Below are 23,672 nucleotides of genomic sequence, written 5' to 3' on the forward strand. Positions count from 1 at the left end.
ACAGAGGGCGCTGTTAAAGTTTTGCACACTAAATTACTTCCAACCTCTAGATACAATTTGGAAACTATTTCTGAGTCTTGGTGCCGTAAGAAGGATTGATCCACTGTCCAGTTCGTTTTGCATTTTACTCACTTCAAGATGCTCGTCTGTCATCTTGGAACAGTAAATAAAAAAAAACAAGCCCCCACATCATGAAACTTGCACATGTCTGATGACATATGCACAGACATTCACAATTAGAGTTACTGCAGAGTTATGACATAAACTTGGAGGCAGGTATCTATACAAAATTATGCTGTTTTTGGGGTGAGGGGATTGCTGGTGCTATTCAGCATCAGAAACAACCATGTGTTTTTACTAGGTTAGACCTATTATCTTTGTTAATGCTTGTTTAACAATTCTAATTGCTTTCATAAATTATAAGCTTTTCCCCCCCAAAAAGTTAATTTTATTATTACATGAATGTTCTACCCCCTCCTCCCCCCAAGTATTGATTCTTTCTACCTATATATAGGTCAATTAATTTTTGTAACAAAATCCTTTTAACAATTCACCATGACACCTTTTGAGGTGCAAATGTTGTGAAATAGAAGTGACTGCACATAAAGTTGGTGATCAAATTCAGCTGATTCGTCTTTTAGAGTACTCAAGTTCCCCGAGCTCCAGTTCATATTTTTGCACATTAGGGGATTCATCATACAATATATCAGGACAATTTTGGTAAATGTTCCCTCTTTGTAGCAGACACAGACGTTTGATACATGGGACCGTTTTCACTAACCACATACAGAGTACTAAGAAAATTTGGAAGTCAAGACTACCCAATGGTCTAAGTGGGGGATCTGAAGGGGCACGACGTGGCCATGCTTTTTTAATTTTAGAAAAATAGTTCCCCTACTTTATATGCAAAGACAATCATCCGGGCTGGTTAACACAGCTGCAATGGTTCAGCTGAAGTGTAAAGCAGGGAGTTTCCTGTGCAATGGAGCTGAGGGGAAGCCTTCTTGCCAAGATGTCTGCTTCCCTGAAAGAAATGTATATGTACGCAACTGGTCAACCTGCAAATGTAAAGGGTGCTTGGGAGCTGGTATTGGCCTTAATTGAAGGAATCACTTGAAGCCTCCTGATGACACATTCTTTTTGAGAGATATTCTAAGGGAGCTACCAGCTAGGCTACGAAGTGTGAAGCTTTTAAAGTACAGAAAATGTGAACTACGTACAGTATAGGGTATTACTAAAATCTATATTTTTAAAGCATATTTTATCGTAAACTTTTTTGCACATTTTTAGCAGCCTATTTTATACTTTGTGTAATGTAAGTTTAAAATAATCGTTTACATGCTCACAGAGTTTCCTGACACAGACTGGGACCTTGGATCGCTAAACATACACAAGTCACTATTCTCCACTGCACCAACCAAGATTCAATTCTGCGGTTCTCTGGTGCAGTGCATTTACTAATCGAGGTTTCATAATGTACAATAGTGTATTTCCCACTGATTAACATCACTTGCAATTAATTTTTATTGAAGCTCTGCATTTTATGTATGTTGTTACCGGATTGTGAAAGATGGTAAAAAGTTACAGAATATTTTGTTTTTTTTTAGCCACGACTTCGACCACAACCCCACGCTCACTCACTTAGCACTCCATTGAGTGCAGCATCACAGTTTCATTTTTTTAATGCACTTCAAAGACAGACTATCACAAAAAACATGAAAATACTTGAACAAGATTTCAAAGCCCTTACCTTTGCTTCACATTTCCTGTGGCAAGCATACTTGCAAACTAGAGGGAAGCAAAGGGAAGAAATATTACAGGCAAATCCACCACACACAAGGACAGCGTGATCAAGTGAATCATTAATTAAACACTGGACATTTTTCTGCAGGTCGAAGGGTAAAGTAAGAAAAGTTCTGTTGCCGAGAAAAACAATGAAACAGCTAAAGTTTTATTGGTGACTCAAATGTGGAGCTCTAGACCACTCATGCTACTGTAGGACTAATCTGTAGGAGAAATTCTGAACTAATTCACTAAAATGACAGCACTTTCTCCATGTCTATTCATACTACTGCGCCTCACTAAAAGCCCCTCTGAGTAAGAGTAGTAGTAATAATAATGATAACATTAATTTCATGTTGTGCTTACTGTCAGTTTGCAGCCTCATAGCACTGTAAACAACAGGCACAAACTCAAAGACACTCATATTATAGTTCTTCAAAGTGATGAAATGTTGAGTTCTTGCTTGAGAACAGCATGTTACTTGGAGTAGAAAGTGCATCTGATGCCGTTTAGAAAGTGAAATAATTCCTAATTAGGGAGCAGGGGCAGTAAACTGAAAGCGGTGGGTATTATGCAGTGTATAGCTGGACATGAGCAATGTAGAAGTTAGGACGAGCAATGTGGAGGGTGGAGCTAACAGAGCAGTAAGTGAGAATGGAATACTGGGGTTGCAATGGTCGGAAAACTGTGGGATGTAGAACTTGAACAGAGTAGCCCAGACAATATTACAGGAGTGGCCAGATCAATGAGGGTTATGGACACCAAAGGTTGGACCAGAAATGTGCTGGAGAGTCGACATTTGCGCTGTAGCATGTGGGGTAGGTACAAGGTAGAAAGAGGATCTGGTATCCTGTAGAAGGAAGGTCTGGTATGGTGCTGGACGACAGGCTACTGCCACGTAGCAGACAGGGACATGACAGTGTTGGGGTTGTGGTGCCTAAAGTGTAAGGGGAGGGGCTTCTACATTCCAAAAGGTAGAACTAGGACTGAAATGGGGAGGCTCAAAGAGGCTGGACTAGTCCTGCGTAGGAAGTGGGGCTTATACAGTATGGGACGTATGTATAATACAATGCAAGAAGTAGGATCGTCCAGAGAAATGAATGGTGCATGAATAATATGGGAGACAGAGCTAAGGCTAGCATATAGTAGGGGGAGACAGTTCAGTGTCAGAGATGGAACTGAAATAAAATAGGAGGTAAAGGCATGGGTTAGTACAGAGAAGGAGAGATGAAAATAATTTTGTGTTAAGGGAGTGCCTAGTTGTGAGAACTTGTTTTTTTGGGGGTTGAGGGGCTGATGACCCTTCTTAAGCAAAAACCGCCATCCCTGTCAGAGTGAACAACAAATGTCACAAACTAACCCATGCTTAAAGCCTCTGGTCGCCTGGCACAAAGGCAGTCAGGCTTAACTTAAAGGCAATGTGTAAAGTAATTATGCAGCCCACCAGCAGTAATAAAGTGAAAATAGAGCGCAAGAAAAATCCCATGCCAATTTAGAAAAATAGAGTAAAATGAAATAAATAAAATGAGACCCAAATGACAAAACTCCAATAAGTAGAACAGGATATATGCAATTTCAAAATGTTAGCTATGTATAGCGCCCAAAAGCACAAAGCGTCACTCGTGATGATCTGCTTGTGCTAAACCGAGGAAAAGTCACAAGTTCAGGCTGACTACAATGGAGCATGAGCCAGATACAGGGACAAGGTTAGTCCAGCTGAAAAGATAGCTTTTCAAAGTCCAGCGCGAAGAGTCTAGTTCACAATGGAGGAAGCAGCAAGGACCAAGGAGAGCGTCACTGAGGCATGGAGAGCAGGCTGGGTGTGGACGACGGTCATCACTGTAGCATGAAGATTCTGTCATGTGTCATGGATGGTCTTTGCTGGAGCTCTGCGTTGGTGGTCACCGTGGTCTGTTGATGCTGTAGAGCGATGGCTTTATTCATTGTTGCAAAGAGCCTAAAACTTTAGGATTTCTCATTTTCTTCACCGGAGTAGCTCTGCTGATGCCATCCAAGGGTCTAGGATCTGGGGAGGCACCTCTTGGGGATCAGAAACTCACTCCAAAAGAGGCTAGCAGGCTCATGCAGGTCCAGTTGCAGGTCAGGTTACCTGGGCAGTTCTAGGGATGCCTTTGGAGCTTGTTGTGTCCCTGTAACTCACAGTAGGAGGTCAGTCACCTGACCCTTGGAGTAACTTTGCCTGGGATGAAAGGAGCAAGTCCAGACTTCCTTCTCAGAGAGCAAGGCCAGCCTCAAGCAGCAGCACAGTCCTCTGCAGCAGAGCAATCCTTATTCTATAGTATCCACAGGTCCGTAGTGATAAGTGGATCTGAGGGTCCTATTGTTATATCTTGTGCCACTTTTGAAGTGGACGAAGCATGTGGAGTCTCCCACATAGATGGTTCTGGAATTTGCTTCATCCCTGCCCTGGTCCTAGGATGTCTGGGGTGACAAAAGTCTAACGTGAATTCCTTTGTGACTGCGCTGAAGCACCTCCTTTGAAATTTAAGTGGGACTAGGCACAGCTCTGCCCATCTCATTCTGGCAGGATGGCCTATCCTGTCAACATATAGTCCCCTTTGTGCCACTGTCTGGAAGAAATACACTATGGCCAACTATATTTTGTGATGTGACCCAGGAAAAAGGCTGCAGGCATCAAATGGCTAAGACATGAAAATGAAAACGTTCTAAAAGTGGCATTTTCAGAATTAAAGATTAAATAGAGGTTTACATTATAAGTAATTTGAGACCAAACACGACATTTCTACCTGTTCTCAATCGAAAGTTAGCACTTATTAAATGTGATAGGGTACCCAATGTTATCCTATGGAAGAGGTAGGCCTTACAGTAGTGAAAAATTAATTTTGGGATTCTTTCACTACCAAGACATGCAAAACTTAAAAACACATGTGCTACGTTAAAAATTAAATGATCCTGCCCTATCGGCTGTCTACGGCCGACCTCAGGGGTGGGTTATATGTTTTAAAAGGAAGGTAAAGGCCAAGCTAGAGGTTAATTTTGGTAGGTTAAATTGGCAGTTTTAAATTAACACAAAAGGCTGCAATGGCATGCCTGCAACATATTTTAAAGGGCTAGTTTAGTGGGTGGCACAATGACTGCTGCAGGCCCACTAGTAGCATTAAATGTACAGGCCTAACGTACATGTAGTACCATATACTATGGACTTATAAGCAAGTTAAATATGCCAATCAGGTGTAAGCTAACTGTACCATGTTTTAGGGAGAGAGCACAAGCACTTTAGCACTAGTTAGCAGTGGTAAAGTGTGCAAGGTCCCAAGGCAAACAAAAACGAATTTCAGGAAGGGAGAAGGAAAAACGTTTGGGGGAAGACCACCCTAATGCTCACAGATCTAACACTCGTGTTGTGTAGAGATGGGTCTAGCATATGGCAGAAAGTGTGTCTGAAAAAGTGACAGATGTGTGGCTAGTCAACTGTAAAAGGCACAGTAGTGCATTGTAAGTGAATTGTAAAAGATAGGCCCAGTACAGTTTATGACCAGACAGTCCTTCAGAGAAGAGCAGAAGGTAAAGTTTGCTTGGGAAAAGACAAGAGCCACAACGAATGTGCTTGGTGAATGCTGTGCCACGTTAGGTTGCTTCAGCCCTTTGAAAAAGTGACATGAATAAACCGCTTTGGGTCAATCCAAATGAGATTTGGGCATAAGACACCCTTTACCGCATGGTATCAACACACATAAGGCATACTGAATGTTACACTTACAAGATTAAAAGTGGATCTGAGACAAAAGAAGGACTACTGTACTTGCCACACTACTCCCAAGGAAACTGAATGTTACTTAAATCAATTGCAAGCCCACCCTCATACACTAGTGTAAAGAAAGGAGTCAACCCTAAAATATGATACTTGAATAGTTTTGAGATACTTAGCAGAAGTACCCTACTTATCACCTGAAATAGATTATCACAAACCCAACTTGTACGTTGTTGAAATCTAACTCTCACCTGTAATGCGATCACAAATATAGTTTACGGCACCTTAGTTTTGCTGAAAAGATCTCTTTGGGGAGCAATGGCACCCAAGTCTTCACGGATCGAGTTGTATTTTTCTAAATGTCCATTCTGGAGGAGACCATCAACAATACCCTTCCACTTGGAAACACATGTTTATGTTAGGGCCAGAAAGGCAGAAATGAAGCAGCACAAGACCATATGAGAACTCCAACACGTATCCCTAACAAAGAGTGTGGGACACGAAAAGACTAGTTGTTGTTTCATGACCTTTCATTTCTTTGGCTGTCTTTGCCTTACACTTTGTGCAAACACACACAATAGCATTCAAAGGCCTTCTGATGGTTGTTGCGTCACAGATGCTTTCAATAAGGGCAACTTTCTCATGCCAACACCTTGGCACGGCTCTGCTACATGATATCGTCACGAACACAAGCAAACAATTAACGCAAATGTCAAGAGAACAGCGTGTCTCCGGAGAGTGTCTCTCCTATGTATTTAAAAAGCTGTATTTATATATCCGGGTTTACTAGTGCCAAAAATCATCGGCTAAGTGATGGCGTGTATGTTTCAAAAGTAGGGCCACTGGAATTATATGGCATGGCAGGACCAAATTATGTTGCAAGGTTGACTAAATTATGCTGCAAGTAAAAGCAAATCAAGTGGCAACTTCATTATTTTGCTATTTTTACTCATGGAAACCGTGTCTGGACAAAGATTTCACCTCATTAGTGTACTTTTAACAATCAAATGCAGTAATAACCAACTTAACCACTTGGATGCTAAGGCTGATGCTGCTCCTCAATGTAATTTCCATTGAAATCAATGGAAACTCCATGACGAGCTACCCTTGTCATTAGCATCCAAGTGGTTTTTAAAGGACAAGTCAAATTTTATGAAGGACCTTCCACAGCACAGGAACACATTGAGACATTTTTAGTAATTTTTCATCCATTTGAGCTAGAAACATTTTTTTGTTAAAATTTGCAAATTGTGCAGCAGATGAAGGATTATCTGGCAAAAGCAGCAATTTCGTTATTATGCGGAAAACACCATGGTCACAGAATCTCATAATTCTAGTGGTCCCACCCAGAGACATGTTTGATGTGAATTTAACTCACTGGAGTGCATGAAAACACATTCTTATAAACATGATCTGTACTGTGGATAAATGCAACTATATTTGTTTTACTTGATCACTATGGTACCAGCTTTTTTTTATCACTCTTCTAGTTTCCAAAAGGATATCTTCTTTCCACAGCTGTGCGATCTAACACACAAGTGGTGTATGCAACTTATTGGTAAATCCTCAACTCTCCCAACTAGCGTATTCCTAGTTACTTGTAAGTCACCTCTGCTGCACAAGTTTTGAAAAGGACTATTGTCCACTATCTTTTAGGTTCCCAAAGAACAGCTAAGCAGCAGACATAGTCCTAGACACATTTTCTACTGAAACATTAGAGGCCGAGCCTACTGAAGACAGATCGGCAAGGGACGGAAGCACTGGGGCATTTCCATGCCAAAAGCAACTTTTTTTTTCTCAGTTCAAAATATTTTATTGAAGAATTATTTAACATATATGAAACACAATACAGAAAATAATACCGAACTATAGAAAATGGAAAAACATACCAGAATATCCAAGAGAAAGCGTTGCTTTTATCCACATTCTCATAAGGACTCTTCTCCTTCTAAATCTAGTATGTGGTCTAGTTTGGACTCGTACATTAGTACGTGTTTTACAATTTAGACTACTTATTTCCATTTTTGTAATAATTTATCTTTGATTAATATAGCCCTTTTATGTTTGTTCTATTATTTATTTTATTTTATTTTGACATAAAAGGAGTCTGGCTACCAACCAAGGTCCCCCCAGCACTAACCAGAGAACCTCTTAACACGAATACTCAAAGAGCCATGTCTTGAGAGATTTCCTGAAGGTAAGCTTATCCACAGAGTTCCGAAGCACACATGGAAGTGAATTCCATAACTTGGAAGCAGGAAAGGAGAAAGACAGGCCACAGCTTCGAATTTTGAGTTCTCTGGGAATCACTGCCGAGCGAGAGGTTGAGGATCTCAAAGATCTTACTGGGATGTAGATTGTGCCAAATGGCACAATAGACTAGGACCATTATTGTTTTAAATTATAAAAAACCCTACTGAGGGTTGTTTGTTAGGTAACATTTTGAGACATAGTTGTGCCTTTGTGACAGCAAACTAGGACTTATTTGGAGTCTGAACAAAGTACTGGGGTCCATAGGCCCGGTCCATTCCAGCAAATAAAATTTCAACTCAAATTCAACAGTCTAAAAAATTAATCAAAACAATGCAAGTAGAACTATGAGGAGAAGATGCAATTTAATCCCTGAGCTGTAACTGGAGCCTACACATTAGTAAGTTGCAAACCTTGGGTGCTTGCAAAAAACCCCGCTCAACCCATCCACATATTACTGCCAGCATTTTAGGTGTTTTAAATGTCACTGATAAGCCATTACGATCAGGTTATTCTGTTCTATAATAACTCTATCACAAAGGTCATCATCAAAGGAGTTAGGTGATAACATACTTGTGTTGTGATCACATTTCAACACAAAAGCACATTCCTACCAGTACAGGACAAAGGTGGAACACAGTTCAAACGCCCAGGAGGCTTTTTAATGTACGCCATGCAAACACGCAAACTGAAATCACAGAGACCTCTCACATTTTGTCCCTCACAAATTGTCAAGATTAGAATCTGTGCCATTCACGTGGCCTCTCAGCAACAAAGAAGATACTATTGATGGTTTAAGGGTGGGGCAAGTTTTCAACCCTGTGATGCCACTTGAGTTAAAAGGGTGTGAGGTCACTTCAGCTGTCCTTGGTATTCTGTTGCATGCATCAGTCTTCCCAGGATATTTGTAGTTTTTAGGTCTCGGCTATAATGCGCTGAAAAGCACGTTCTCGCCAGAGAACTATTGTCGGCGTCTCAGCAGTCTGAGAACACCGAAGTGAGACAAGACCTGGCCGCGCGCAGCGTTTTCCCATAGGATAACGTTGTGCGCGCGGCCAGGTCTTGTCTCCACAGCATTCCAGGGCTGATCGGATCGCGTCGCGTGCCTCTGTGGAATGCAGGGGGGGTCTGCAGAGAGGCGCGCGGCGCTGATAATCAGCCATGCTTTTTTTCCCGTGCCGTCTAAAGTAAATGCTTCCTCGAGAAATAATCTTAGGAGATGCAGCGGCTTCCGTCTCCATTGCACGTTTTATTTGTGTGCTGCAACCCACTTGGCCCACATCCATTTACTTACTGAGAGAGAAACAGTAGCCTGTTGACTGCAGTGCAGTAAAGTGAATCACACAATATCACTTTTCCATGTAACTTGGCTCTAACAATTAGACAACGAAGATGGCAAGCTCCATCGGAGCACTTCCTGCCTCTCTGAACTGTTTCCTGTCTTCATAGAGTGCTTCCTGGTCACTTTAACTTTACAGCCAAATATGTTTCAAAAGCCCTGGCGCGTGGTGTGTGCAACAGAAATCCCTCAACACAAGAAATGATGTCCATAGATGAAAGTTTCAAGGGAGCCTATCTGATGGGTAGCAATAAATACAGCTAGCCTCCTCTCCTATACAACACACCCTAAAAGTGTTCAAAGAATATACGTCAGATTAGTCACTCTAAATTATGTGTAAATGCCATAATACAACCAGCACGTGCTGTTCCCACCTCTCTCATTCGCTCAGCCCCCGTTCCTCGGAGCACAAGACTGCCCCCTAGAGGTGAATGCGTCCACCGCCTGCCAAAACCGGCAATACAGCATTGTGAGAGCTTTTCATTCTATACAATGATACCATTTGTCAGACAAAAATGTACAGTGTTTTTTCTAAGGCCATCATGAATAAACAAGTGCTGCGGTTCCTCTGGGGGGGCAGCCAGGCTGGTTAAATGAATCAGAAATCCCTCGGAGATGGTGTGCCCCCCTCAGTCCATCAGCTCCTGGACAATTATTCAAGGCCCAGCTGCGGGGAAAACAGATGGTGAGTGCGCGTTAGTGATGTGGATTTGGTCGCGCGCGCGCGCGCCGCCGCCCCCAGCCACGAGCAGCCAGCCCATGAAATGCTCCACACAAGAGCGCGTTTGGGCAGTGGCGCCATTTGCAAGCCAGATGCCGGCAATTTTCAGAACCAGCAAAGGCGTCCATAAAAGGAAGGAAGGCAAATATTCTTACGCAGAAGTAACATTTACACAGATCCTTGTTTGGGCTCAGGCAAAGTGGCGCAGGAGTTTTTTAACTTTTTGGAGTGGTGAATTAAACTGTTCTTTCGTGGGTTTGGCACCGTGCAATGGAGACGGACACAGACACCACCACTCCCATGCACACACGGACACCACCACTCCCATGCACACACGGACACCACCACTGCCATGCACACACGGACACCACCACTGCCATGCACACACAGACACCACCACTGCCATACACACACGGACACCACCACTCCCATGCACACACAGACACCACCACTGCCATGCACACACGGACACCACCACTGCCATACACACACGGACACCACCACTGCCATACACACACGGATACCACCACTGGCATACACACACGGATACCACCACTGCCATGCACACACAGACACCACCACTGCCGTACACACACGGACACCACCACTGCGTGCACACATGCACACACAGACACCACCACTGCCATGCACACACGGACACTACCACTGCCATACACACACGGGCACCACCACTGCCATGCACACACGGACACCACCACTCCCATGCACACACGGACACCACCACTGCCATGCACACGCAGACACCACCACTGCCATGCACACACAGACACCACCACTGCCGTGCACACATGGACACCACCACTCCCATGCACACACGGACACCACCACTCCCATGCACACACGGACACCACCACTGTCATGCAGACACGGACACCACCACTCCCATGCACACACGGACACCACCACTCCCATGCACACACGGACACCACCACTGCCATGCAGACACGGACACCACCCGTACTTAATTTGTAAAAAAAAAAAATGCCAGGGCTTTCATTTGTAAAAAATTAAGTGAAAGGGCACTCGTCAGGAGGCTACTGTAGTTTGGCATACACATTACGCGACTTTGAGCTATTGGCATTGTAAATGACAATGACTTTTATTTATGTTTTGGTTTTTAAAACATAAATAAAAGACCTTGTCATTTACAATGTCAAGACCTTAAACTTGCGTTCATTTACAATGCTAATAGCTCTAACTTTTGCAATGCCGAGACCGTTGCATTGTAAATGCTTGTTTATGTGGTTATGGAGTCTGCATAGATACTTTAACAGGCAAGAACATTTAGGTAAAAGCAGCACGTTTTGTGACCACTGCCAACTTTATAACCACGTCTCTACACAACCATATCTAATGCTGGCTTAAAGTGGCAGAACCCCTGCTCCTGATTGGCTGACACAGAGACAGCACTGAACCTCAGGCCCTGCGTTTATGCATGGAATGTGGAATAAGCTCACATTTCTGTTAAGTCTGGCTAACCGAGGTAAAAGTTAGCATAACAGCTGGATCCAGGTGTGTTGCCCCAGTTTCATTTGCCCCACCGGTACAGAAACCATCCCTCAACCTAAGAGTTCCACATATTCTGTGGCCTTCTATCTATACGTCTCTTTCAGAAACAAGCACAGAACTGTTAACAAGGTAATACAATTAAGTATGACTGACATTGTCGATTAGTCTAGTGTTGGGTACAAGCCCTTCCATCTGTCAATTGTCCGGCAGCAGTCATCAAATACCTTTTTTTTTTTTCGCGTCAACAGGAACATTTTTGTTTTGACTCTCCAATAAATTAGTGGCGAAGTTGGATCCAGAGGTTCACTGCCCTTGGTTTACAGAGCGCAGACATACAAATCAAACATGTATAGGTTTGCCAAATGCAGCTCGTTGGGTAGAATCGTAAAAACGTTATAATACCCAGTAGTTAAATGAAAACTATATCATTACTGTACCTAAACATAGAACATTGTGCTTTATATATGCTACTATATGTGCGCAAGAGAGAGTGAATGAAGTGTGTGTTTTTCTGTCTAGTGTGGTTATTGTGTGGATATGTGTATATAGATCTGATTATAGGTTTGATGTGTTTTCCAGGATCCTATATGCTTAAATGTTTAAGTAAGCTAACGTGTGAAATCATGAGGTATGTATACCTTAGGCACGTGGGCAAGGAAATGGCCCATGCTTCCCTCTGACATACATACTTAGATCACACACAGCCACATGTATTTAAATTGTGTGGGTCATATATTCACTCACAAACGTGAATTGTGCAGCGCACATTATCTATGTGTGAAACCAAAACACACATACAGCTCTCCCCAGTCGCAATAATATATACATTCAAATTTGTGTACAAAACCCCCCTACCTGAGGGTAGGGTGACAGAGGAAGAGGAGGAGAAGTGTGTGTGTGTGTGGGGGGTGCCTTTACCAGTCTTAAAATTGGAAGAATCAAAGGAAAGAGAAGGGAGTGTGACTTACAGCAACAATGCCTCCGGATCCAGCGTTGGGCATCTCTCGGCATTCTCAGAGTACCCGGGACGCTTTCCCTGCCCGTTCTGGGTTGGGCAAGGCCTTCCTGCCCGTTCTCCGTTGGGTCAGGCCTTCCTGCCCGTTTTCCGTTGGGTCAGGCCTCCCTGCCCGTTCTCCGATGGGTAAGGCCTCTTCCTGACTGCCTCCCTGCCCGGTCCGCGAGAGTCTGCCCGGAGCAGACAGGGGACTGACAGAGTCGCACGAGCCACTGACTGACCACTTCAATGCCGGCCTCGACAGCTGACAGGAGGAGGGGAGGGGGCATCTCAGCATTCCACACATCTGCTCGCTCTGAAAATAAAATCCAGTCCCGACCCAAGATGGGGGATCCCGGCCTCCTGTTCCAAGAACACCTGCCTCGCCTGAGCCCCGGAGTGTGGCCTGGCTGCCTGTCCTGCTCAAGCCTCACGCCCGTGGCATCTAAGGGAGCGGGCCAGTTATTCAATAAAATCAACACCGCCAATGGAATGCGTGTCTATCACTGCTGGAATCTGGAGGACTTTCATCACTCGTGCAACTGTCTGTCCTTCGTGCCTTCTAGCAGGCTGCTGGTGCCGGACTGCAGAGACTCTGCCCATCAGAATTCAAGTTCATCCACACAGGTATATGAATTGTTATATCACTCTATTTTCTCTCCCAGGGCGTCTTTTGCTGCACAAGAGCACACGGACACTTTTATTAAATTCCTGTGGCTTGTGTTTGCTAAAGTTCAGAAAGCCAGCGTGTGTGAAGTCTGAGTGCTGCACGGTGAAGGAGACCCGCTGTGTACCCACTGTTTGTGCAATACAATGTATAAGTCCCCAAAGGTTGTGATTGGAAAACACTAACAATTACTGCCAGAAAAATAACATGTTATCAGTTAAATTATGTATGGTGATGAAGATAATATTTTGAAGAGTTGGGCATTGTAGAATGTAGCGTGATACAAATAATCACAAACCAGTAACAAAAATGTGGAAAGTGTTATACTAGCTGATTTAAGACACAGGCCCATGATCCTGCTTTGTCTGAAAGTAGGTGTTGAACTGTTCCTCGATAAGCCTCCCTCACTCTCCACTGCAACTCACATGTCCTTCCTCAATCTGCTTTCTTTGCCTCTTTACCAGGCAGTGCAAGGGATGCGACCCACCCTGTGATTCTACATTTGTCATATATACAGCCTCATTCTGCTTGTCGCGCTAAGCTTAAAAGTTAAAGTGTTTTTAAATCACAGCTGCTGGTGCACAAGCTGCACTATCTCCTGAGTTTTTGCACAAATGATTAACACTTGATGTACGGACAATACAGGTCACCAGGAGTAATACTGAGGAGCAAAGCTAGCCTCAGAGACCTTTGACGAGTATTATTCCTCATTGCATGGGGAATAACTTCCACTAGGTGTGAATTCTGACCCAATACCCTGAGCTCACATTATTTTCTTTGGTCGTTTTTGTGAACGTTTTTGTGAAAGTTTTTGTACAGTTGATATGTTAATGTACATCAAAGCAGCAGCTCAATGAACCAACTAATCCCGATCACCAGAAGTCAGTCACCTTATGAGCTCAGTACAAAATACAAACATACAATTAAAAGCAAATATGAGGACTCTGAGGTCAAAGCAACGCTGCCATAGGAGTGGGGGATTCCAGTCTAGGGGATACATTAGAAAAGCCAACTATGCAAACTTCCAAGCTCAAACTATGAAATTCGTTTCACTAGTGTTTATGAATTTTTCAAGCACTGTGTGAACGCAGGGAGTTCTAATTCGGAGGTGGCTTCTAGTCACTGGAAATCCCCACCAGCATCTGGAAATTAATCACAGCCTATTCAGGCTTTCCACTTCCTTCGGAGCCAGGCTTGTTCAAATCAGGGAAGGCCCATGGCAATAAAGAGAAGTTACTCTTCTTGAAGAATTCATATGTTTTGATATTCACGCTTTAATTATTTCAACAATAATCAAACGAACACATTGTGAACATCCCCAGAAGTGCAGCGCCATTACTTTGAGCTATACGTCAATGAACTTGCCGCAGGTGGGGGGTAATGTATTCTTAGCTGGTAAATAACAATAAACGAGTCATGGGTGGCCACCTAACGGCAAACAGCTGATGAAATAAGCGTGTGCTGCTGAAGAAAGGGCAGGACAACAAGCAGCAAGTGTGCCATCAGCTGTTGGGGCAGGTTTCTTCTTCCACTGTTGTTTCATTGGCATCGTTTCACATTAACCACGTGGTTTTCAGGTAATCCTCTTCCAGCAATTGCTGGAATCCAAGCAGTTAAACACAGCCGGGAAATCCCTGATTTTCCATTCACTACTTGCAAGATGTTATTTCATGCTCTGTACGTTTGGATACTTTAAAAAATGACTTTCAAACGATGCCAGCGATAAAGGCTTTCAAACCCATTGGGGTAAATCGCAAAAACCACAAGACATTCCTGAAAAAACAATTAAAAGGCCAATCTTGTTACTCAAAATACCTCTCCCATTTGCTACAGCTCGAGTTCCCTCAGCGAGAACTTCATTGGGGGTGAAGGGTTTCTGGGAGATGTCTCAACAACTTAGATATTGATGGAAAAAGAACCCAACGGTGGACCTTCCAGTTGGCACCTCATGCTTGGTTTCGTAAAGTTACAAGTCCTGTGCACAATTACTTCGGCACCTGCCGGTGTTCGGCGTCCCTGTGTACCAGATCCATGGTCAATAACGCAAATGGAGGTGCACCAAGTAGAGAAGTCCTATCAAACTTATTGTTTCAAAATCTTTATTTCCGCTGTTTTTCATTGCTTTTTCTTTATTTACAAATATCGTCCAGCCAACGCGTTTAGTTCCATAAACAGTAGGAACTTTATCAGGGCTTCATCATCTATGCCAGTAAGTGATGTTTCCAAAATGTATTCAATATCCTTGTTCCAGCTATGTGCGCTGGCAATTTAGGGATTCCCCCGGGGCATCACTGTGACCCCCATTAGATACCCTGCCACGAATCCGTCACCTTGCTTCACGAATCCCGTGAAGCCCTGATGAAGTTCCTACTGTTTATGGAACGAAATGCGCTGGCTGGACGATATATGTAAATAAAGAAAAAGCAATGAAAAAAGAGAAAATAAAGATTTTGAAACACTAAGTTCGATTGGACTTCTCTACTTGGTGCAGCGCCATTTGCGTTATTAACTTAGATATTGATCATAATGTGCACGTTACTCAGAATCTTGCTCGGATTTCCAGGGATCTAAATGAGAGCAGTAGTTAAACCTTAAGAAACAGGGTAAGTTAGTAAGGTAGAGGCACAGGAACTACACCTACTGCTAATGTTGCAGTGGGTGCTTGTTGCGAGCCTGGGGCGAAGGGAGGGGCAGCCATGGCTCAGCTCATCCTGGCTACTGAGGGCTCCTAAACATTGCATAGCCAGTCACTGGTCTCTCGACCAGCCACAGAACCAGGTGATTCAGTGGAACCGACACTTGTGTTCACCTACGGAGCTGTTCGGTCATTCACCTGCAACGTGTGGATCTATTGTTAGGATGCTACAGAAGGAGAGGAAAGAACAGCTACGCTACAGGCCTTGACAGCGCCCTCCCATCAGATTTGGAAGAGAACTTTGTACTTGCAGGATTTAAAGGGAAATAGTTCAAAACTGGCATTGTGGGTGCTCAGATAACTGCCGCATGAATGAATACCTAGTTAAACACTGAGGGCCTTATCCACAAATGACTTCCATACTCATGGCGGAGGCCCCAAAGTCATGGGAGAGTATCAGCACTCGGGAGGAAATCTTTGCAATGAGATTTCTCACTGCAGAGACTGCGCCCGGATTGCGGAGACTCCCTCCTGACTGCGGGACCTCCGTCACAAGTGCAAAGGCCCTTTGCGAATCAGGCCCTGCTTTAGCTAATCGAAACAAGTAAGTATTCACCGTGGATATGAGGTTAAAATCACCCATTAGTCATCACTAACTCAAGACCAAAGTCAGATCTTCATTCATTGCCAAATGTCTACATTATACTGTAAGGGAGCAGTGTACGCAGCCAACCTGCATGTGTGGCTGAAATGCATGGTGAGCTAGCCGCATCCCTCTGATGCACTGCCCAATCTGCTCAACATGGAAAGGTGTCTTTATTGCATCTTGGGAAGGACTCCATCCTGAGACCACACCCGTCTCTAAGTGAATGACCTCTGGAGCAGGTCGAATGTAGGTAGCATAGCAGATAGAAAAGTCCTCTGATGGACAGCTAGCCACCTTCCATCATCGGCAGAACACCATCAGGAGGATCAGCTGCTTGCTTCTTCGATGACTAATTCCAAGAAGAATTTGAACAGAACAGAAATCATAAACGGAAATTTGCTGCACATATCTGACAAAGGTGGTTCATGAGCAGGTCTGGCCAAACAGGGCTGTCATGGTGAATACATAACTTAAAAGTTGTCACATGGCCGAATGTTAGCTCTAATTCTTCTTTTTTGTGTGCCAATACCATTTTTGCTGTGATTGATTAGGCAAGTGTTAATGCGAGTAAATACAGCAAGTGAAGTACAGCCTCTAGAGGAGATGTTTTCATGATTGAAAACACTGTAAACAGATATTAGAGCTTATGTCCTAACTAAATATTTTCTAAAAAGCATAGGGTTTAAAGGCCATCCTATAGGGTGTCTCATACAATCATCCAATACTTTAACCCATTCCGCGCTCATGACGGAACCACTCCGTCACAAGCCACGGGCGCGCTGAGCTAATGACAAGAGTGGTTCCGTCACGCCGCGGCCGCTCCGCCCACGTTGCATCAATTCCGCACCTGCGTGACTGAATTACTGAGCGGGCGCGGCTGTGACGGAACCACTCCGTCATGAGCACAGCGCGCCCATGGCTCGTGACGGAGTAGTTCCGTCACAAGCATGGCGGTGCCGCGCTCTCCCCCTCCCCCCCAGCGCCGCGGCGGAATTACCGCCGTGGCCAAGGGGTTAAGATCTACAACAACACAGCTCCTGTGTAGACAAAAAGACACCAGGCTTGTTTGCAATTATTCCATTTTAGAGAGCACCATAATGCTTAAAACACAGAACAATTTTGTGGCACAAGAGAAATATGCTGATCTTAGAAAATAATGAAAAAGGCACACATATTGAGAAGTAGAAATGCGGTAGGGGAAATTTCATCCATCACACATCAAGTGATAAACAACATAATGGGCGTCAAAAGCACTATGCCAGAGAATGTCAATAGAATTTGTCGCAGGAGGCTTCCACCATGAAAAGTAATACACCAAAGCATAGGACAATCACACATTTCTGTGCCATGGTTATAAACCCATAGAGCAAGGACATCAGCTAATGGGGGGAGGCATAAGTTACTGTGCCACAGAATGTTTGCTCAACATTTAATTTGCCACAGATTACCTACCCTTTTCTTAATAGTGCTTCAAGGCAGCCATCCATTATTGATATTATATGTGTATTTTTAAAGCTCACTATCACCAGTGATGGTATCCTGGTGCTGAGCAGCTGTGTGTGCCCAGCCCTTCCTAGGGTAGGTTGGGTAATTGAAAAGCCAGGTCTTCAGCCTCTTGCGGAATTCAAGAAGAGATGAGGAGGCTCCGATGTGAATTGGGAGCTCATTCCATGCTTGAGGCGTGATGTAAAAGGATGGGCATTCTCCTGATTTGGTTCTCCGTATGTGTGGGAAGTGTGCAAATAGGAGCCCTGGGAAGAAGCAGGGGTGTCTGGGTGGTTGGTGGAAGGAGATAAGACCGTTACAATAGATGGGCCTTATGTTGTGTAGTGCCTTGAATGTGAAAGACTTCGAAATGAGCGTGTTTATGTATCAGGAGCCAATGGAGCTCTCCGAGGTGTGGTGTGGCGTCTACATGGGAGGCTGAGGATGAGACTGGCTGCTGAGTTCTGGATGGTTTGAAGTCTTCTGGCAAGTTACTTCATTATCCAGTACATGGTGTTCCTGCAGTCCAACTTACAGGTGACCCATATGAAATGCATTTACCTGCACACCCAAGTTCAGCTAAATTGTTGAAACAACCGTAATGGATCACACACCGCTAGCCCCTCCTCCGGATCGCCCCTAAGGATTCTGGTACGTATAGTTCATGAGTGGTTCACCTCAGTAGGTGCAAGTGAGTACTTGTTGTTGTGAAGATCTCTAGACCCGAGACATGGCCCAGGTTTCAGGATATCTTCCCTCATCAGTAGAGAACGTATTTGGGGTGGAAAAGAAGGCCGCCAAGCAACCGTCACAGTTGAAATACCTTGCAAGTTTTCCCATTTTATTTATTGGTCTATTTTAGGCGACAACATCCTAGAATCCCAAGAAATCATTGCCTCCTCCATGCTGTAGATATATCAATTTGTGTTTGAGACAAACAACACAATCATTTAGACTTAAGGCCTTACCTACAGATATAGGGTATGAACCAAGATGATGGTTATATGGTACTGTGTGATAGCAGTCAGTAATAGAAGAATATATGGTAAAGTTACCCATCTATGATTGTTGTGGTCAGCTTTCCTGGCCTGCGATGTAACTTGATGGGTGTTTACGGATTGGACTCGCCTATGTGTGATCCAACACACTGTTTGCTTTATTTAAACCTTGTTTTTGCATCTCCCACCCCCTCCACTGACGCTTGTCTCAGCCCTCAGACGTTTCTTTAAATTGACGATGTCCTACACCTTTTAATCGCTGGAAACCTCTTGTAAGTGCAAGCTCACCATCAAATCCTCGTGGAGCCCTGCTGAGACTCTGCTGGCCAGTAAGCTGTACTTGTTGGACAGAGAAAAATTCTGTAACTTCCCCAAAACAAAAACTGGATGAGAAAAGGGTTCCAGAACACTGATGTCATCCCATCCACCATCAGCCCTCGAGATGCCCTTTCCACACCAGAAGCTTTTTAAACGTTATTCTTCATCACTATAATGGAGTCACCCTACCTGACATTTTGATTCAGAAAAAAAACTAATAATGCTGGCAACTTACCCCCTGGGCCTAGCGTGGCATCCCCTATGGCCATGTGTACATGAGAGTCAGATTCCCTTTGGCCAAACTCCCACACAAAAGTTCCATAGAGGATCTGAGCCATGTTCATACTTTTCACTTTTTCCCCATTCATTTGCATAAAGCTGTATAGGAGACTATATTTGTGGAAGCTCCCCCTACCCTTCGGACTGTAAAACACATTCTATTCTGCTTTCCAGTCATCACATTTCTTTGAACTTATTAGTTATTAGAACATTGGAATGTTGGGAGCTCCATTGCAGACAATGGAGTGCTCCCTGCTTCTACGGGCGGGTAAAGGCCTGCAAGGCAACATTCCAATGTTCTACAAAGGCTTCTCGATGTTCGAGGGGATTTATATCCCCTCGAGCTTCAAGAACCCTTTGTTTAATTTGTTAGAACATTCTGCCCTCTAGTGGCAGAATGTTCTAATAGCCTTATAGCCCTTCGTAGCAGGGCTATACGACTATTAAAGTCCCGCTGTTTCGTTAAAGTCCCTCGCCTTCGGCTCGGGCCTTTAACGATTCAGTGGGCCTTTAATAGCCGGTATAGCCCGCTACGGCGGGCTATAAGGCTATAATAGAAAATCCTTTCTGGATTTGGTTTGGACCCTGAATTCCTAACATTTTTTTTTAATTACATTATTGTTTGCGTAGATGAATCTTGCAAACCCAAAACCTCCAGCCAGCTCATGTCTTGCGCTCAGCCAATGATACCAAAGTGAGAGACAAGGATACTCTTTGAAGAGTCTATATTTTGATGCCACTAGCAAGGGAGTTGGGAGGGTTCTGCCATAACATACAAAAACACATTTGATCAGGTTCCCTTTCAGTGTCAGCATAATTCGCACTGTGTGCTACTGTGGTTGCATCTGAAAGGAGCTAGTGTTTACATTAGGAGTTTGGAAAAGCATATGTAATCACTTCAAGATTCAGCAAAATATTTATTTGGTTTAACTCGCAACTACAATTGGCAGCATCGTGCACAGAGGCCGTGCAGCACGGATAAGAGATCTTGCCACACAATAATCTGGGAAAAAGAAGTATTAATGAGTGAAATTGTCCAGTGCCTAGGGCCACACTTTTGCAAAACCTCAACGCAGAGTACAGGGGTTTGTTCCAATCCCTGTATACTCACTCGTGCTTAGTAACACACATCCTGCTCCAAAAGTATCACACAGTAAAAGACACGTGTTGGCCGCGAACACAATATTACAGTAAAAAGTGGTTGCTTATCCAGTCATAAAAGTGGCAAAAATTCATCAGCGGTGGCTCTGTTAATGCACAAATAAACAGATTTTAAAAGTAATCCTTCCCAAGGACTGCTTGGAAGGCTTTTTCCTTCCTCACGCTTCCCAACATGTTTGCACATTTTCAGATCTTAGATGAGGATCCAACTTTTTGACTGTAAATTATTTTTAACGGAGATGATGACACCCTAGAGCTGCCATGGCCAACAGACATTCTTCCGCAAACCACAGGGCAGCAAAACAAGTTACATTCCCAGCACTTACATGATGGGCGGTAGGCCACCAGGAGAAATGTTGTACGCTGTCACAGAATGAACTTGCAGACCTCTAGCTACGTCTTAAAGAGATGCCAAGAGTCTGCACTTCAGGGTCCTAAGGGATGAAGCTTGCAGCTAAAACCAGGTTGTCACGAGTTGCCAGAATTTTATAGTAGTCCACAAAAAGTGCACGTGTAGTCCACATACAGGAGGAAAACACAACATTAAAAAATATATATTTTTTTAAAAGATAGAACTGGCAATGCCTGATTAATTTCACTCTGCTCACTAGTGAAATACAATATAACAGTATACATTTGGCATCAGCAAAGTGGATAATAAAATCACAAATCTTGGAGGGATCACCTGGTGTTAAGAGTATCGGAGTGCACTGGATTCCATGTCATGTTATGTCCATATACACGCCACATTTGATCAGTTTCACAGTACAAGTCACCAACTATCCAGAAACGCAATTTATGTACTGATTACCAACCAAAAATTAAGCCAGCCAGGGAGGAGATGCGGCCTAACGGCCTGATATGCAGACTCGTAACTGTCAATCATTTCACAGATCATCTTAGTCTGATGTATTTCAACTGGGGAACGAGGTTCAAGTTCCGGTGTCCGATCAACATCCTGTGATTGTGGGCAAATCACTTAATCTCCTTGTGCCTAAAAAAAAAAAGATCTGACCATGTGTAGCGTAATCTGGTGCTCATGTAAAGTGATCTGATGCTTTTGAGCAGTGGCAGCTCCTCCGCCTAGCGGAGGAGCGCGGTCGTCCTGCTGCTTTTTAGCAGTGAAATGAAGGAAAAATGAAATAATAACAACGTTATTATCATTTTATTTGTTCCTGCTGCAGCAGCTTTGCAGGGTGGGGCTGCTCTGCTCTCAGAGCAGGGGGAAGAGTGGTGAGCACACTTTGTAAGTGTGAATGAATGTTAGGTCAGCTGTCTCGGGCCGACCAAACATTCATGCACAATTTGCCTGTTCTCCACCCGAACCACGGCGCTCAGACCAATCACAACACTGCATTGCAGCATTGAGACTGGCTTTGGGGAGCCTGGGTCTGCTTCCTGTTCCAGCTAGAGTGAGGGACTACGGAGGAGAGACGCAGCAAGGAAGTGGCGAGAAGGTGCATTTTTCTCTCTTTTGTTTTTTAACACCGCTTTCCCCAGCCCTCTCCACCCCGCCCACCTCCCCGATCCGTGCCGGCCACCACTACCTTTGAGCCAAGTCTACGCAAAACAAAAGTCTATAACAAATTAACATTCTAGACCATTTATGGTCTAGAATTTATTCTGGACGTTAATGGAGTCAGAAGGGGTACTGAGCCACCAATGTGTCCCTCCACAGCTATGGGTGAAATAACTCCTGACCATCTTGAAAACTATGATTGTTAGAGCCCAGGTTCTGCATTACGCTGTGATTCAAACTGTATCTTAGGTTCGAGATGCTGTTTTGAAGGGAGCTACTGCATGGCCTTAGCAGCTAATTAAGAAAGTAATTAGAGGAGGTCCAATAATCTGTGCCAGACGATAAGCAGTGATCTTTGCTAAATAACGTCAACATTTTGCATTATTGACACTTGAAGGACACAAATACGATGTATTGAAAACCCCAATCAGGATAACGTTATAGGGAGACCAATGTGGCCCAATATTTGACATCTGAACAGGGTGTTAGATTTCTTAAGTGCTTAAGGTAGAGGCTAATGGCTTATCCAACTTGTGCCATCTGTTACAATGTATATTGTTTGGTTCATTAGTGCATGCAGAATTTTTACTCAAAGGTCTTTGAATGCAGTGGGACAGGGAGATGTAGGCTTTGCAAAAATTAGAGGATTTAGATGTTCAGAGTTAATCAAATTTACAGAAGGGAGAAAAATGGTCTGCCCCCAGCACTGAACGCTCCTGAGACTTTCATAAATTACATTGAATCTTAGATTGCAGAGGTTTCTTTTCTACACAATGGTGCTGCATTTACCTCACTATCTAAGGGCCATTATTTTATCACATCATTTTCGTCCTCCCAGAACAGTAGTGTATAACACAGTTGTCAGGGAACTGGATCCATGCCACATACAGAGGCAGCATGATCCAGCAGCATGAACCCCACAGCACCTCGAGACCCTTATGGGCAAAGCTTTACAAATACTGAGTGACTGATTGATTTCCACGACAGCCAATGAAAACATAGATTCGTTCACTTTTAAGTTCTGCCATTGATCCAAGCTTCGCTATTTTACTTTGGACACCGCAGTCTACTCCATCTAAGGCTAACTAACTCTCTATATGAATGTCAGCAGCCCTACATGCCAAGAACAGATTCATACTGGTAAGTAGCATATTCCATTCGAGGCATGTGGGCTGCTGAATTCATATCTGTGCATAGACTGTAGAGCAGTATCTCCTCTAGCGGTGGTTACCTGTGCCAGCTGCAGCAGTTTGAAAGAGAGTTTTGAGGACAGCCTGGCCTACAGCAGCTTGCTGCTTTGCTTGCACGTCTACACAGTAGTGTTTTGTGAAAGTGTATGGTAGTCCATGTGGCTGCTCTACATATGTCTTCAAATGGAATATTTCCTAGGAAAGCCATGGATGCCCCCATTGTTCGCGTAGAGTGTGCTCTTGGGGGGACAGTTAAAGTGCGTTTAACCTTTTGATAACATATTTAAATGCATTTAACTATCCATCTGGCTATTCCTGACTTTGATATGGGATTCCCTTTATATTGTGGTGAAAAAGCAACAAATAATTGCTTTGGTTTTCTAAATGATTTCGTTCTGTCCACATAATAAAGCAGAGCTCTCTTT

The 23,672-nt window shown here is 43.8% G+C and overlaps 1 protein-coding gene across 4 annotated transcripts in view; it reads right to left on the reverse strand.

Moving 5' to 3' along the window:
- TNS3 (tensin 3) overlaps positions 1-23,672 on the reverse strand; it is an 851,445-nt gene that overhangs the window by 455,397 nt on the left and 372,376 nt on the right. For all 4 annotated transcript variants that reach the window (XM_078688177.1, XM_078688176.1, XM_078688179.1 and 1 more), the window contains exon 3: positions 1,751-1,788. In XM_078688177.1, the coding sequence (XP_078544303.1) occupies positions 1,751-1,788 (38 nt within the window). The remainder of the gene's footprint in view (positions 1-1,750; positions 1,789-23,672) is intronic.

Source organism: Lissotriton helveticus, chromosome 4_1 (assembly GCF_964261635.1).
Source record: "Lissotriton helveticus chromosome 4_1, aLisHel1.1, whole genome shotgun sequence".
NCBI classification, from domain to species: domain Eukaryota; kingdom Metazoa; phylum Chordata; class Amphibia; order Caudata; family Salamandridae; genus Lissotriton; species Lissotriton helveticus.